The sequence below is a fragment of the Molothrus ater genome, chromosome 13 (assembly GCF_012460135.2).
Source record: "Molothrus ater isolate BHLD 08-10-18 breed brown headed cowbird chromosome 13, BPBGC_Mater_1.1, whole genome shotgun sequence".
In the NCBI taxonomy this organism is placed as follows: Eukaryota; Metazoa; Chordata; class Aves; order Passeriformes; family Icteridae; genus Molothrus; species Molothrus ater.
The window spans coordinates 13,193,011-13,208,501 of NC_050490.2; the positions used below are offsets into that span (position 1 = coordinate 13,193,011).

General features: G+C 45.5%; 1 protein-coding gene across 3 annotated transcripts in view; it reads left to right on the forward strand.

The window, feature by feature from the left end:
• Positions 1-15,491, forward strand: part of NTRK3 (neurotrophic receptor tyrosine kinase 3) — a 218,511-nt gene that overhangs the window by 130,760 nt on the left and 72,260 nt on the right. Inside the window, exon 13 of one of the 3 annotated variants that reach the window (XM_036389615.2) lies at positions 7,109-7,582. The exons of the other annotated variants lie outside the window; for them this stretch is intronic. Within the exon in view, the coding sequence (XP_036245508.1) occupies positions 7,109-7,227 (119 nt within the window). The 3' untranslated portion in view covers positions 7,228-7,582. Of the gene's footprint in view, positions 1-7,108; positions 7,583-15,491 lie in introns of those variants that run through there. 3 annotated transcript variants of the gene reach the window in all.

Below are 15,491 nucleotides of genomic sequence, written 5' to 3' on the forward strand. Positions count from 1 at the left end.
CAGAGCCCCTGCTGCAGAACGAAGGCTGCCACAAATACCTGACACTCGTTTGGTTGGCACCATCCAAATAGTCCCACAGGAGCTCTGTAGTATCAGCATAAACCCATGTTTTTCTGTCTTCCCCTGGGAGAGCACAGCCTCCCTGTGCCCTGGGGTGTGTGTTTTAGAGCTTGTGAAATACTGAAAGATACCAAGACATGGTCTCAAAACAAAATCTGGAGCTCGGAGCTCTCCCTTGGGAAGTGTAATAACACCCTTTGACATATTTTGGTGCAGAAGACAACTTATTTTGAGAACCATCTATTGGGGCAATTATCAAGAGCTGAAGACCTGTGGTGGCAGCTTTGTTTCCAAAGAAATCAACAGAGCGGGAGCACTGGAGAGACACAGACAAAGAACAATAATTCTGGACAACACAGCATCCAAACAGCCTAAAAAAAATCAACAAAATCTTGTTCCTCGAAACTCCCTGCTGCTCTTGCTGTGTTTTAGCCCTCAGCTCTTCCTGTTCCCATTTACAGCTCCTCTGTAGTGCTCAGTGCCTCCTTTCCTGCTGAGATCTCCTGTGCTCCTCAGTTTCCATCCTCGGTTTGTAAACTCCACAAAATCATGTTTTCCCACAGGATGTTCTTCCTGACACTTCAGACTCTCGGGCTTGTACAGCTCCTGGGCTTCCTGGAGGGCAGCTTTGGCCTTTCTAGATGACATAAGGTGCTGCTGGAGCAGATGGCAGAGTAAAGAGACTTGAACAAGCAAGGATCTATTCTGGGCCTTGATCAGCTCCTCCCATCCTCTGAAGAGCAGGAGAGCATCCCTGGCACTGCCTGGGCTGGGGAGGTCCCAGCTGCAGGCTGCAGCAGTTGTGTGCAGTCCTGCCCACCATCTGTGTCTCTTCTTGATGTCTGCTGTGACATCCCAGCCCTCTGGCTTTACCAAGCGCTTCTGTCCCTTCCAGAGCCCAGAGCTCCTGCAGAGGATGGGAGCTGAGGCTGTTCCCTGTTGGATGTTCAGGACTGTCACTGGTTCCTTTGGAGACCTTGGAGAAAACGTGGTCCTGCTTTGTGACACCGTTTTGCCGCCTGTGTATTAAATATAACAGCTCCTTCCTCCCCAGGGACTGAGTGAGGCATAACAAATTAATGTTTATGAAGCACTTTCCAGCTAAAAGGAATTTTTGAAACAGAGCTGTTGCTGTTCTAACTCAGGGGCTTCCTTTACTGGTTGGCTCTTTGATGTGGTGATCTGTGGTACTGGTGGATCAGCTGTACCATAATTGGAATTAATCAACAATTAAGGAACACGAGCCCAAACCAGATTCTTTCCCAGTGGATATTCATTTCTGGGCACATTAGTCAGTGGTTTCAATAACTCTGTAAAATGCTTAGGGTAACTATTGCTATCTGAAGAAGCTGGGGAACAGAGGCAGTGTCACAGGGACACAGATACCTGTCAGGCAAAGTGGAAATAAGAAGCTCTTGTAGCACTGTGCACTGTGCTTAAATTGGCAACACTCCGAGGGCTGACTTGAAAAAAAAAAGTAAAAATTGATATAAGAATATATTTGAAAACCAAAGTGATGAAAATGATGTATTACTTGCTAGGATGGGATCTTTCATGCCAGGTCCCTTGGGCTTTGTGGAGTGCAGAGGCAGTGAGAGTGCATGGTGGTGAGAAGTGGAGGCCTGTGGAGGCAGGGAGACAAGTTTTTTCCTTCCAGCAGTGAGAATGGTAGAGGAGAAGGCTCCTGGATGTGTCAGTGTGAGCACAAGGGGAGGCAGAGGCAGGGGAGCAGCTGGACAATGCCCACGATGTCAGCTACCACCAACTTTGCAAACACTTTCCTGCAGCATGTTCTCATGGCTGACCTGTAACCCCTGAGAGTTTTGCCACATGTCTTTGCATGGCTGTGGGTATTTCAGGGGACAAAGGAACCATTCTCCTTGCTCAGGGACCTCCTCTGTGACCCACTGCCACTTAAATGAGGCAGAGACCAAGCTCTGCGTGTCGTGGGTGAGACTGCTGGGTGCCCAGCCTTCCCCCCTTCCCTGGTCCTCTTACAAGTCATTTCACATACTCTGGCTTCAATCTAACAAAAACAAAACTGATGAGGCCCAACTGATCTGGCTGCTTTCCATCATGCAGTGGGCCTCTGAGTGGCTTTAAATAGCTGTACCTCAGTGCAGGCTGTGCTTCTGGACAAGAGGGTAGCTTTGGCTTGAATCACAGGCCATCTCAGACCCGAAAATAGCCTTTTTTTTTTTCTTTCACCCTTGGTCTTAAATAGCTTTTTTTTTCTTTTTCATTCTTATTTTTTATTTTATACCCTGTTAAGTGCTTTCCTACTTTGGGACTTTTCCTAAGGGGGATTGGTGGGGAATCTTGGAGCTCTGCCTCTTGAACTATCAGGCTACATCATTTAGTATCTTGGAACTACTCCATCCATGAAAGAGTTCCAGAGAAAACAAACTTGTGATCCTGGCTAATACGGACATGGCCTACGTTAGTGGTGGCAGCAGTGGAAACGCAGCGGATACTGGAATTCCTCCAACCAAAGGTTTAGTGAATCTTACAAAGCCCTCAAGAGTTCACCCTGTGGAAAGCTGTGAATGCTGCCCTTTCCTCAAGGAAAAGATGTCTGGCCATTGAGTGCCTGTGGAATTCTCCTTTCCCTTCCTCTGCTCTAGCCAAACATTAGAGAAATTGATGTGGAAATGGGATCTCCTGAATACACTTGCTTCTGCTTTTCTCTTGCTCTGAGCCCATCTCCTCCTTTCCCTGCCCTCCAAAACACTCACAGTGCTGAGATCTTCTGTTTGTGATTTTGGGTTGTGGAAAAGCACAAGAAGATGGCACAAGCTGTAGCTAGAGCTCCATCTAGCACATTCCCAAGAGGCTTCCTGTGACGTCAAATCTCTTTGATTAAAGTGGGAGACTCTTATGCCAGAGGTTTAACCATGGAAAATGAAAACAGATGCAAGGTGAGCTGCTGTGGAGGAGAATAAGGACCCTGTTTACATGAAAATGAAAGAATATAAGAATTTCTCTAGCTCTCAGAGCCTTTCTAGTCTGAGAAGAGGTGTAATCTACTTGAAGATCTGCTTGAAGTCTGTGTATCAGTGTGAAATTCGTCTGTGGACTGAATCTGCTTGAGGTTCTCCATTGTGGTCAACGCTGTTGGGCTAGTGTAAATGAGAGGAGATCTGGGCTCTTTGACTTTGCCTTGAACAGCGAAGGAGATGATGTGGTTATCTGCTGCTGAGAGCATCAGGGAGAGCCTCACAGTGTGTTTCTGCTGAGCTTCTGTGACCTGCTTTGTTGTGGCAAGAGAGGCCTTAGGCTGGGTTGCATCTCACCCTGTTACATACTGTGAGAGGAAAGGAAAAAAGAGGATTTTGTTTCCTAGCCCAGCAGATGAACCCATCCATGACAGGAAGCCTGGGTTGTTGTGTTGCTTACCCCTCAGATACAGACACAGCAGTGCTGACTTTGACTAAAGGGATGGCTATTTCCTTTGCTCAGGATGTGGGCCAGGCTTGATGATTTTCATGCTTTCTTTGATGCTACTCATGCTTCATATCTGCGCAGAGAGACAGATAAAATGTACGCTGTTGTTGGAGTCTCCTACTGCTTTTCCTTTATATCATAAATTCTGCTGTAACTCAGAAGAGAGCTCAAAGCTCCTTTGCCTAATGTGAGCTGTGTGGATAGCAGAGTTATGTTTGGCCAGCTTGTTGCCCTTAATTTGCTATTTTTGTTTAACCCATTTCTGCCAGGCGTTATATAGCATCCCGTTGCTTTTCTCATCCGTTCCCACAGCAATTTATGTTGCTGTTTCAGAAGCAGTTTCCATCCCTGGGTTTCAAAACTGGTCTGCATCACTCCTGCTGTGGCAGATAGGGATGCTGTGAGGAGTAGTGCATCATTTTCTGCGTCATTCTCTCGCCTCCCCATGTGACAATCCCTGCAGCTCCTCTCAGGTGATGTGGAGCAGCCTCAGGTCTCCAAGACTTTAGAAGCAAACTCTATTTGAATAGCAGCAATTTTACCAGAAGGCACACAGGGAAGGCAAGGTGAAAAGATCTGTTTTTTCTCCTTAGTTTTGCTCTCTCAGTGGAGGAAGTGTGTTCCTGGCAGGGCACTGTCCATAGACTGGATTGGTATGGGCATGGGGCAGAGTGGCCAAAACCCACTAGCCAGGGTGTTGGGAAACATGAGACAGCTCTGGAGGACTAAGTGGATGGCCAGGGTTGAGGACAAAAACTGATTGCATGGTTTGGTTGCATTCAATTTTCTTGTCCTTTCATTGCCACATCCATCCAGCCTGCTTAGAGAAATGTCCCATCTGCTCCCTCCATCTCAAGCTGTTAGAGCTGCACAGCAAATCTGAGCTCATTCCTCCTCCCCTGTTCTCCAACACTCTCCATACATTTATTCCACTACCATACAATGGCTATTAGTAGAGACAGTATTATGTTTTAATTTAAAAAGCATTATCACTATAACTGGGAGAAGCACAAAGTTTAATTTGTCAGGCCCTTTCCAATTTTGTTGGTCTTTGGAGATGTTTTTGATTTCAATCTACAGGGTGGGGATTTTTACCTCCTTACTATTTTCAGGCTTGCATGTTGGAGTTTCCCTACAAATCTACAACCAATGTCAAAGATAGTATTTTTCCTCCCATTTTCCAGCTGGCACGGACAAATGTGAAACTCCACGAAAGTTATTGTTTTTAAAATTTCCTGAACTGTTCTAGGAAGTTGAATATTTCTATTTCTCCTTTTTTTTCATTTTGACAAGAAAAAAAAAAAAAAAAAAGTAAAGCAAAGCCCCACATTTTAAATGATATTTCCAAGCCAGTTTTTCAGAAGCTAATAGCTGTGATGGTAGATGACATTTGTCATAGCAGCATCCAAACTCTGAACCTGTTGAGATTCACCCATTTTAACCCTGGACATCTCCGTGAGCATCATCCATCTCACATGTGTCAGCGAAGACATAAACCTAGCAAGAGCCTCGTTGGTTTCTGCTCCATACAAGAGAACGGGGTTAAAGATAGCAGCACAATAGGGGAAACAGCAGTGAGGAAGAGAGAGAAAACCAGTCAGGAGAGAAGCATGTTGTTTTTCAGATTCTTTGGGGACTTTTAATAAATCAGAAGGAGAGGATGCCAAAAGGACCGGTGCTGCCTTGCTCTCCCAAGCCAGCGGGGATGTGTGTTCAGCCCTTCAGCTCCAGAAACGTGGGCTGTCCTCCTGCCATGCTCCTCGTCGTCCCTCGGCAGCCCCTGCATGTCAGTGGTGGGCTAACACCACCGCAAAAACCCTGCTGTCACTGGGATTCACAGCACAGAGAGCAAAGCCCTTGGAGTCCCCAGCCTTAAGTCTTGCTGATCTTTCACATGTCCCTTCGCTGGGGCTGTGTGTCCCCAGTGGGTTTTTAGGTCTGTTGGATGTGGCCCGGCAGAAGTGAAATTGCCTTAATTTAGCAGAGCTAAGAAACGCAAGGAAAATAAAGCAGACAGGAGTTCTCCTTGGAGATACTTGGTATTGTTGAGGATAGACTTTCCCAGCTATCCTTTGGCAGCCATAAAATGTATTTATATTATGAAAAACAAAACACGATAAATAGTGACGTTCAGGGATGCCATGTTTATTTGTGTCCCAGTGACTCTGATCACTTTAAACCATGAGAGTTGAGCTGGGCTCTTTTTCACTCTCATTTCGTTTACTAATGATATTTCATCACTTGGAATTTGCCTATGAATCTTGTTTATGACACATGAACCAGAGCTGAGCCTGGCTTACTCTCCCATGTGGATCAGCCCTTAAGGGCCGCTGAGAATAACAGATAGTTTCCCCCAAACAAGTTAAACAGTTCCAAACCAAACAAACAGCTTTTGTCTGCATCCCCAGGTCCATCAAAGGAAATGTGTTTGATGTGCAGATGGAGTAAGATAGTGCAGTGGAGAAACATAAACTGATATAAAGACAAAATAGAAAGAAGAAATAGGAAAAGAAAAATCTTCTGGCTGGTGCACTTTTGGTGTGAGAAAATTTCCTAGCCTGTTTGAAAATACTCTTCCTATTGAGATCAATTCTTAATGGCATCCAAGCTGCTCCATGCTGCCCTAGTGATGCCAGACTTGAATTAACTTAGCTGATTAGTTCAGGATCCTGTGACTGTATGAGGCGCAGGAGTATTTTCTAAATCTTAGAGCAGTTATGTAGACAAGACATCCCAGTAGTATCTTGGAAAAACCCTTTAAACCCTATGAGAATTTGCTAGAGATGAGAGAAATCCCCAAGATCCTGCCATGCATGTCTTGGTTGTGGCAAAGAAGTGAATTTCCCTCACTGGGGCATCCCAAGGCAGATACATTCTGAGGAGATGTTTGATACAACCCTTTAAAACATTATATTTGCCCTTTAAGTTTGTTGGACTGAAGGAAGGAGCTTGCCTATGATCTCTGCTCCCCTTATTTTTCTTTCTCATCTGGCCAGTGTTCCTGGCTAATCCTAATCAGATTTTTTAGAGAGGTGGGGTTGTGTGAGGAGAAGATGCCTCCAGCATGCAGGGTTTGGTGTAGATGGGACACCTGGGGTGAAGAAAAGTCTGTGGGGTTATGAGAGTCAGGTGTCCCCAGCCTTGAAATGGTACTTTTTGGCTTCAAGAATGTTGTGCCAGATTAGATAAATCCTGAGAGAGAAGTGGGCACAGGAAGGAGCCTCCCTATTCCTCACTGTCTGCCTAGGGAAAAGATGGACTAGGTAGGAATTTGGACTTAATGGGAACCTCTGGAAAAGAGTTGTTCCCAGTTGTCTGTCCAGACCTCTTGCATGCCCCTTGTCCTCAGAGCACTCGTGCCTGCACACTCCACATGAAATGATTGCCTGTTCTTTATGGAAAGACAGAGTGAGGCAGCCCTGCCTGGAGAGGACATTTTGGCTTTAATTTAATGGCAGCCGTTTGCTAGTTATTCATTTGGTTCTTTTTTATATAATCACATGTGTGTCGATATCTCTCTCTTTTTTTCTAGTTTTGCTCTTTTTTGTTTTTTCGTTTACTTTATTTTGCTTTTTTCTTTTTTCTGTTTTTTTTCCCCCTTTAGGTTTCAGAGAAATTATGTTGAATCCAATAAGCCTCCCTGGACATTCCAAACCTCTTAACCAAGGCATTTATGTTGAGGATGTCAGTGTTTATTTCAGCAAAGGACGTCATGGCTTTTAAAAACTCCTTAAAAGTCCCTGTTCTGATGTCAAGTTTATAGGCTGTGCCCTCAAAATGGTGGGAAGCAGTAAGCGTGGTCTGTATGGATTGAGGTCTCCTCCTAATAGGACTCTACAGCCCTGCCTGTACACACGTTAAAGCCAACTGAAACTGTGGTTTTCTGTCACCAGATAACAGGGTTGTTCTTTTCCTCCAATGGTCGCTGTGTTCGTTAAATATTCCTGCAAGGCACAACAGCAGCAATGAGAGCAAAAATAAAGAGAATTAAAACCCAATTGAAAGGAGTCATCCTAATAACACAGTAAATAATTGTACTTTTGCTTTAAAATAAAACACAAAACTAAAAAAAACCAAACAAACAAACAAAAAAAAAAAAAACCAACCAAGCCAACCAAACTGACATCTTTAGTCATGTCCTCCCTGCTTGGAGTTTTCCTTGTAAGCTTGTGTCTTCGCAACACCCAGTGAATGCTGCCATCACCTCTTACGTGGCACCGCCATGGGAGGTCTCCCAGAGCGAGCCGAGGCGGGGAGCCTGGAAGAAACTAAAGCAGAATGAAGACTTTTGGTAAGAACAAAGGCAGCCCCGCTCCCAGTTCTTGCACAGAAAAAAATGTTGGAAGGAATGAGGATGGAAAGAGGAGAAAAAAAAAAAAAAAAGTATCTTACTTCTCTGACAGGAAAGAGGTGGTTATCTTGAAGTGCACATATTCTAGGAGGCTTCTCTTGTTTGTCTGTCTGTCTGTGTGTGTTAGAGCGGCTCGTTGGATCTGACTATCTTGTTGTCGTACTCTGGTCTCTCCCTGCTGCTTAAATGATGAGCTTTATCTGAGGAGTTGCCTGCACTTCCCACATGGATGGAGAATCCATAGCGCAGGAGGGTCTGTGTCCTTGCCAGGACTAGAGCAGTAAGCAAAGTGGAAAAGCATATCAGACACACGCAGGTCCCATTGCTGGGCCTTCTCCAGCCCCATTTAGCTCTCCCCTCTATTCCCACCCTGCTAGAGATTGATTGTAACCCAGTTGCATACCTAGAACCATCAGCTCGAGGCTGGCTGACTGAAGGAGAGGAAAAAAAAAGTATTCTATTGCTTCTTCTCTGGCAAAAACAGGAGTATCAGTCCTGTTCTGGCCAATATTTGTATTCTCTCCCCCTCTCCTATCCCACTGTTGTCTTACTTCATCCAAAATCTCTCAGATGGAAAAGTAAACCCTTTCATCCTGTCCTTAAGAGAAGCCAGCTGCCCTCGTGGCAATTTGTAGGGCTTTCCTTGGACTCTGTGGATGTCACGTGTACGGGAAGTACAGATTTGCTCACACATATCAGTGATAACCTATAAGCAAAGCAAATTTTCTCTAGGGGACAAAAAATATTCCAAAAGCTTCAGGTGTGGCCAGATCCTTTTGAGAGAAATATTGGACCAGGAGCTTGCTCACCAGCCACTCAGCTTTGCTTGCCTTCTTGGTGGCCTGAGGTGACCTTATCACATCAGGGGTGTCTCTAAATCACCAGCCCTCAAGGGTCACTGCCACTGGAAAGAGTCACAGTCCCTCTCCACCAGAACTGGGCAGAAGCCTCAGAATGGATGTTCTGCTTCATCCTGCCTTTACAGGTGACCTGCATGAACCACCCTGGAGGTTGCCAGGAGGTTTTATTATCAGCTGTCCCATAGGGATATCGCTGGGAATATTCCATTCTCTTGCTTCTTCTCCTGGTTCGTTTGCATAAAAAGGTAAAGTGCAATAGAAGAGTACTGGAGAGATGGTGGCAGATTGCTTTAAGTTAATGGACATGCCTTAGGGGGGCATCTGCGTTAGCACGAGGAGACCTGGCTCAGGTTGGATGGCTTCAGAAACCATGACCAAATCTCCCAACAACGTTTCCTGCCCGCATCGGAGCTGGAAATGCCAGAGGTGCACTGCCAGAGAGGACCTGCGGCCGTGTGCCATGGACACCTCAATTCTGCAGATTCACAGAGTGAGGAGGAGCTTCGCCGAGCGTGTGAATCACTGGGTGCTTGTCTGAACTGAATTTCCCCATCTCCTGGAAGTTGCCCACCTGACCTGGGGATGTCTTGTCCGTCTGAACTGTCTCCTCTCCCTAGCACTGTTCAGGGGACTCTGCTCTCAACTGTGTGTATCAGTCGTAGAGAAGCATCTGTGGGCCTGGACCAGAAGCCTATATCCAAACACCCTAGCAGAGGAAGGGTTGAATTTTGCAGCTCAGGTCCATCTCTGCTTAGAAGAAATCCTCCGGACTGTACAACATAATTAAAAGCAGTTCTCCCCACTGTGATCGATGTCTCAATTTGTTTAACACCAATTAAAGTCTCTGGTTCCTCACTGCTGAAAACGAAAGCCAGTCGTGGCTGTTTGCGATTGGTGGCTTTAAGTAGCAAGTCTAAGGATGTTTCTTTTTTAAATTTTATTTTATTTTTAATTATTGTAAATCATTACCTCATTTTCTGTCAATGAGATTCCTCCATCTTTGAGCATTCTTATCTTGCCATAACTATCATCCTGTGCTAATGGGAAATGGGACGGTCCCTTTTCACAGAGACTATAGGGGTGTTCAATGTCTAGTTTCTTAATAAACACTTTATTTTCTAACGAAACAGCTGCACCAGGCCTCTTCTTTGAAGACAAAATAAATAAATGTTCAGAATGACATGTCCTATAGTCTACTTCTTCATGAAATGATCCACGTGTGGGGAGTTTGGTTTGTTTTCTTCTTTGGCGGGTGCAGAGGGTGGGATTTACAGTTGTGATGGGAACATTGCTCAGGTGTAGCTCTTGCTTCTGTCACTCTCATCAGGCACAAAGATATTTTCTTGCCTGGGAGCTTAGCTGCTAATGGTCTCAGTTGACAACCTGTTGGTTTTTGTAGCATAAAATGGTCATATTCTCAGGGACAAGCTGGTACTGCAGGAGATTGTGTCAGGATTTGCCAAGACAAGTTTCTATAGTTAGTGGAAAAAGTTTTATTAGAAGCCTTATCTCTCAGGGAGCCTGACAGTAAAAGATTGTTCTGGCTGAAATGCTTTTGTTTCAGGATATGCTGTTGCTTCGGGTCTCCTTGCTTGGCTGTGCAAATTGACAAAAACCAGCAAAATTGGCTGTTGGGTGTTGGATTGTTGTGCTCTCCTCAGGAACAATTCACCTCATGTTAAGCTCTCAAGGGCGTGTTTGCTGTAGAGGCAGTGGGGTACAGGTGAGCACTGTGTTCAGGTTCCTCATTAGAAATTCATGTCCAGGTGGTTGGATGCTCCAGGAGGAGAGAGGAACCATCCTGCAGTGTGGGGGACTTGGCACGAGGGTGTGTCTTAGTTGTGTCTTAAGGTTGTTCACAGGAGATGTCACTGATGTAACTAAAAGCTGCTGTGCCAACCTGCAGGTGACAGTGGGCATGAGGACGGGGGTGTGTTTGAGCACATATTGGTGGATGGTGCTGGAACCCTCTTAGAAAACCTGGTGAGAGTTTTGATGAGCAAATTAAAAACATGTTTTCCAGCATCCTTCTGTTCCTATAACTTTCTGGCATGACTTTCAAGCAAATGTCTTAAAATGATGCTGTGGGTGAATTTCCGCATGACCTTCCCTTCTAATGAGCGCGTCTCTAGCAGTGATGGGGTGCTGTGGTTCACAGGATTAGGTGATGGCTGAGATCTTAACCTTTTCAGGAATGTCTGCAGTGCCCAAGACAAATGTCTGTCTTCTAGCATAGCCTTACACAAGGCATGAGCAGCTGGGCTGCATTGGATTCCATCCCTGTTTCCTTTTTCTTTCTGAGGTGTGGGAAACAAACATGGGGTTTAGAAGCTCTGTCTTTTCTCCTCCACTTCTGCAGGGTCTGTTATGAGATTTCACAGCCCAGAAACATTGCAAACAGTGGTTGATTAGCCAATTACTCAGCCTGCTGCTATGGTCAGCTTTGGTTCACTTTGCTTTGTGTTTCAGGGCAACTGACTTCTTACGTATGAGTTCCCATAATACTTTTAATGCTGTCAGTTCAAAAGGAGCTGGTTTAGCTAAGGGCCCTGACAGGCATCACAGAAGGGTTGGGTTGTTTCTTCTTGTTCTTTCTTCTTGGCTGTCTCTGTTGCCTGATGTACCCATGTGAAGGCTCCATGCTCTTTGTGACAGCTGGACCATGGGCTGATAATGCTGTGCTGCTCTCTCTCCCCACTCTGGCTGCACATGACTCTGCAAATAAAGAGTTATTACTGAAGGAGCTTGGGATGCTGGCTTGGTAGGGTTGGGGCAGAGGACCTCTAGCAGGAATGATCAGCTCCTCCTGAACATCACAACCCTGCCTCCTCAGGGCTTGTAGAGTGTGGAGCCCGTGTGTGAATAAGCAGAGAAACAAAGCTTTGGCTCATTGTACTTTGACTCTAAAAAGATGGAGTCACCTTTCTTTCAGCTCCTGCTTGGAGGGAGCACGATGGGCACAGTGTGTTTCTGGCACTCTAGCTCTCTCCAGGATGGAGTCATTGTGTGGGACCTTGGGCTCAGATTTGCTGCAGGGTGTGTGGGATGCTGTAGGTCATGATTGGGGTATATTGAGTTTCTGCAGCTGCTCATCCATATTGTACTGAGTCCTGATGTTCTTTGCTGCTCTTTTGTCTATTTAGATATGCTTTTGAGGAGTCATGCCTTCTCTCCCAAGAGGCTTGAGCTTGTTTTGAACGGTGGTGCTTTGGTGTTTCTTTCTACCATCAGGCCTTTGTCCTTTCCCTGTGTCCATGTCCTGCTGTCCAGGGAATTCCTGGGAGCTGTGGGGAGTCAGAGGAAGCTGCTTCTGCTGATTCAGCTCTGCTCTGATTTGTACCCAGAACAAGCTGCAGATCCTCAGGGTTAAGCCTGGCATTAGCAGAGGATAAAGAGGCCTAGACACAGTAGTAAAGCTAAAAACCACAGGTTTGGAGGAGCAGCAGCAAAGAGAGCACACAAGAAATCAATGCTGAGTGATTTCATTTTTTTTTCTTAACATTTGGAAGCACTTCTGGTGCTGTTTGTGCAATAAGTCAAAGAGTCCATATTAACCATGCATTTACCAGTGCCTGCAGAGTCTGAACAGTTGGAAGAAAATTTAACAAACTGTGGGGAAGTGCATATAGCTGCTTTGAAGGTGTGGGTGTAGTTTGATGAGAGACCTGCCCACTCTCAGCCGGAAAAGGTGCTTTACCTGGTGAAGCAATGATGTATCTTCTGCTGTTGTGCTGCATTTTGCTTTGCCTTTATCTTCTGTGGTTTCTCCAGTGCTGTCCCCACTACTTTCTTTAAGACAGGCAGGCTCCTTGGTGGTGCCAGCATGTGGTCTGATGGCACAGAGCTAGAATAAATCCCAACCCACACACCAGTAAATAACTGCAGGAGGATTCCTTCGCAAAGAGATGATGATAGTTTCTCCAGCAGTAAAGCAGAGTGCAACTGCAAGACAGCTACATTTGAATTTTGGTATTATTTTGAACTTGTGAGTGTAATTGCTGACTAATCAGCAGGAATAAATTTTGGTTGTTCTATACAAAGTGGAGGGATTTGTTCTAAGTGCTGGTTAAGTGATTTACTCTGCTGTTAGTGACTCATTTGTGATCTGTGCCTGATTCCTGCAGAGAAGTTGACTTTTTGTAAGCATTTGTTTATTATTTCAGAGTATTTGGCCTTTTTTCTCCAAGATTTTGCTTCAAATATTCATGTTGTGTGATGGGTGTTGGTTTTGCTCTTGGATTGGGTGAGTGAATGTTTCAGACAGGTAGTTAGAAATGTAACATGCAGAGATACCCTTCAATCATCTGTTATTTGGGGTTGTCCCCAACCCCATGTTTCTTTTTCATATGTTGGGATTAGTACCATCCTGACAGGTCTTTCAGCAGGCAAGAAAAACTGTCATTGTCTGGGCCTCTGGAACAGTTAAGAGCTTGTTTTCAGAGCAAGTATCTTTCCTGGCTCCAGTCAGAATCCTGGGAGCAGCCTGTGTCTGACCTGTGTGTGGGTTTCCATCCACTGGTGGCAGAGCAGCCACTGCTGGAGGTCAGGCTCATTGATGAGGAGTCAGGGAGAGCCAGACTGGAGCTGCATTAGGCTCAGTAAACTGCCAGGATGTCTGAATAAACTGATTTTGGCCAGGTCATCATTATCTTAAGTGAGTCAGAGATGTGACCAGGCTGTTTATTAAGATAATTAGGAGAGGGAAGGAGGGAGGGATGCTTACAGTCCATGGACTAGGCTGGTGAGGTGGTGGAGTATATTACAACATCTGATACAAGAGAGAGAGCTCCTGGCCTTGCAGGATGATGTATCCAAGGCCTGATCCTGCCAGGATTCAGTCCCTGGTGCCACAGTCAGGCATGTGCAGTGACATCATGCTAATGCACATTTCAAACATCACTGATGTGAGCTCATCTTGCCAGGCTGAAGAGTCATACCTCTGCTCAGGTTTCCTCATGAGGCCTTGTTGCCTGGCAATTTTAGAGATATTCTGGATCAACAGAGCATTTTGGGTTTGCTGTATCAGTGCCAGGCACTATGTGGGGATGAGAGGAGCAGCTGTGCACGGTCACTTTTTTCTTGACAGTGCCTGGTCCAGCCTCCTGTAGGCTTCTGAAGGTGGCTGCAGGTTTGCTTTGAGCTTTCTGGACACGTTGGTGTGACAGTGTTCACAGGGGTCTGAGGATGAGGGAAGAGACGAGGATCTGACTCCATGTTTCAGAAGGCTTGATTTATTATTTTATTATATATATCTTATATTAAAACTGTACTAAAAGAATACAAGAAAGGATTTCATCAGAAGGCTGGCTAAGAATAGAAAAAGAATGATAACAAAGGCTTGTCACAGCTGACTGTGATTGGCCATTAATTAGAAACAACCACATGGACCAATCACAGATGCACCTGTTGCATTCCACAGCAGCAGATAACCACTGTTTACATTTTGTTCCTGAGGCCTCTCAGCTTCTCAGGAGGAAAACTCCTAAGGAAAGGATTTTTCATAAAAGATGTCTGTGACACGTTGGTTTATTGGGTGGTCCCAGAGGGTTTGGAAGTTTAAGTGTTTAAGCTCCAGTGACATGCTCAGCACTGCTGGAACACCTGCAGAGGTACGAGTCCCCAAAGCCAGCATGTCTCACCACCCTCAGGCGTTGCAGGAGACTGAGAAGGGCCTCCCTTAAAGACAGGTAAGTGCCAATTTTTCTCCTTCTAGGGAGCTATTGTGTGTAATGTGCTGGATTCAGACCTCTAGCAGGAGTTATTTTGATGTATCTGCTCTAAATGCATCAATGATAACTGACTGCATTAGACACTATCAGTGGGAAACTGTCAGTCCCTGCTCAAGAGAAGGCAGGGGCTCTTCTGGCTGGAAGTGCTGCAGGTCTGGCACTGTGTGGGAGTGGAAAACCAGAAGAGCCAAGTGCTCCTGGGGGCCAGGGCTGCCACCCACAGCTGCTCCTGTTTGGCCACCAGGTCAGCTGTGGTGAAGGAGGATGCAGCCCAAATGCCAGTAGGTATGGCAGAGCTGTGGGAGGTGTTTGGCATAGCTGCTGACTCCTTTACAAAACCTGAGAGCACAGAACTGCAAGGGTGGCTATTTGATGATAGTGCCAGTCTCATTTTCATTAGCAATCAGCCAGAGAAAGGCTGTGGTGTGCCTTAACCCTCCTGCCCAGGGCCAACAAGAGAATGCCTTTTCTGCAGCCATGTGACACGCTTGCCACTCAATCCCAACAGAAGATCTTATAGCCATGGCTTCAGAAGAAGGTAACAAAATCCCTGACAGTGTATCTTGGATGAAAGTATCATCCTGTGACTAGACTGAGCTCAGTTTAATCCTGTTAACCTCACAGTGGACTACTGGGAGTTGGGTAAAATTTTCTGTAGGTCCTTAAGCTTCTCTCCATGGCTGTAATGTGTAAAGCATCTCATGTTTTGCCAAATTTCCTTCTCTGGATTCAGTGGTGCTGGCATGAACCTCAAAAAAAAGGAAAAAAGGGCAGAATGATATCAATAGCAGTGTCACAAGGGAAGGCAAATATCTCTCACCAAAAAGACAGAGTCATTCTTAGAAAACAAAGAAGACTCCTCAGCATGAAAGATATTGCCATATACACCCAAATAGGTAAGGATTGACAATGTCCCTTCCAAGGAAGATCTCTAAGACTCAAAGAGCAAGGAAATGTGGTGATCATGAGCTGTAGATACAGCACAGACTGAAACCTGTCTCTTTGATCTGAAAGGGCCACTGAAATCAAAGGGCTGCACAGGAATCT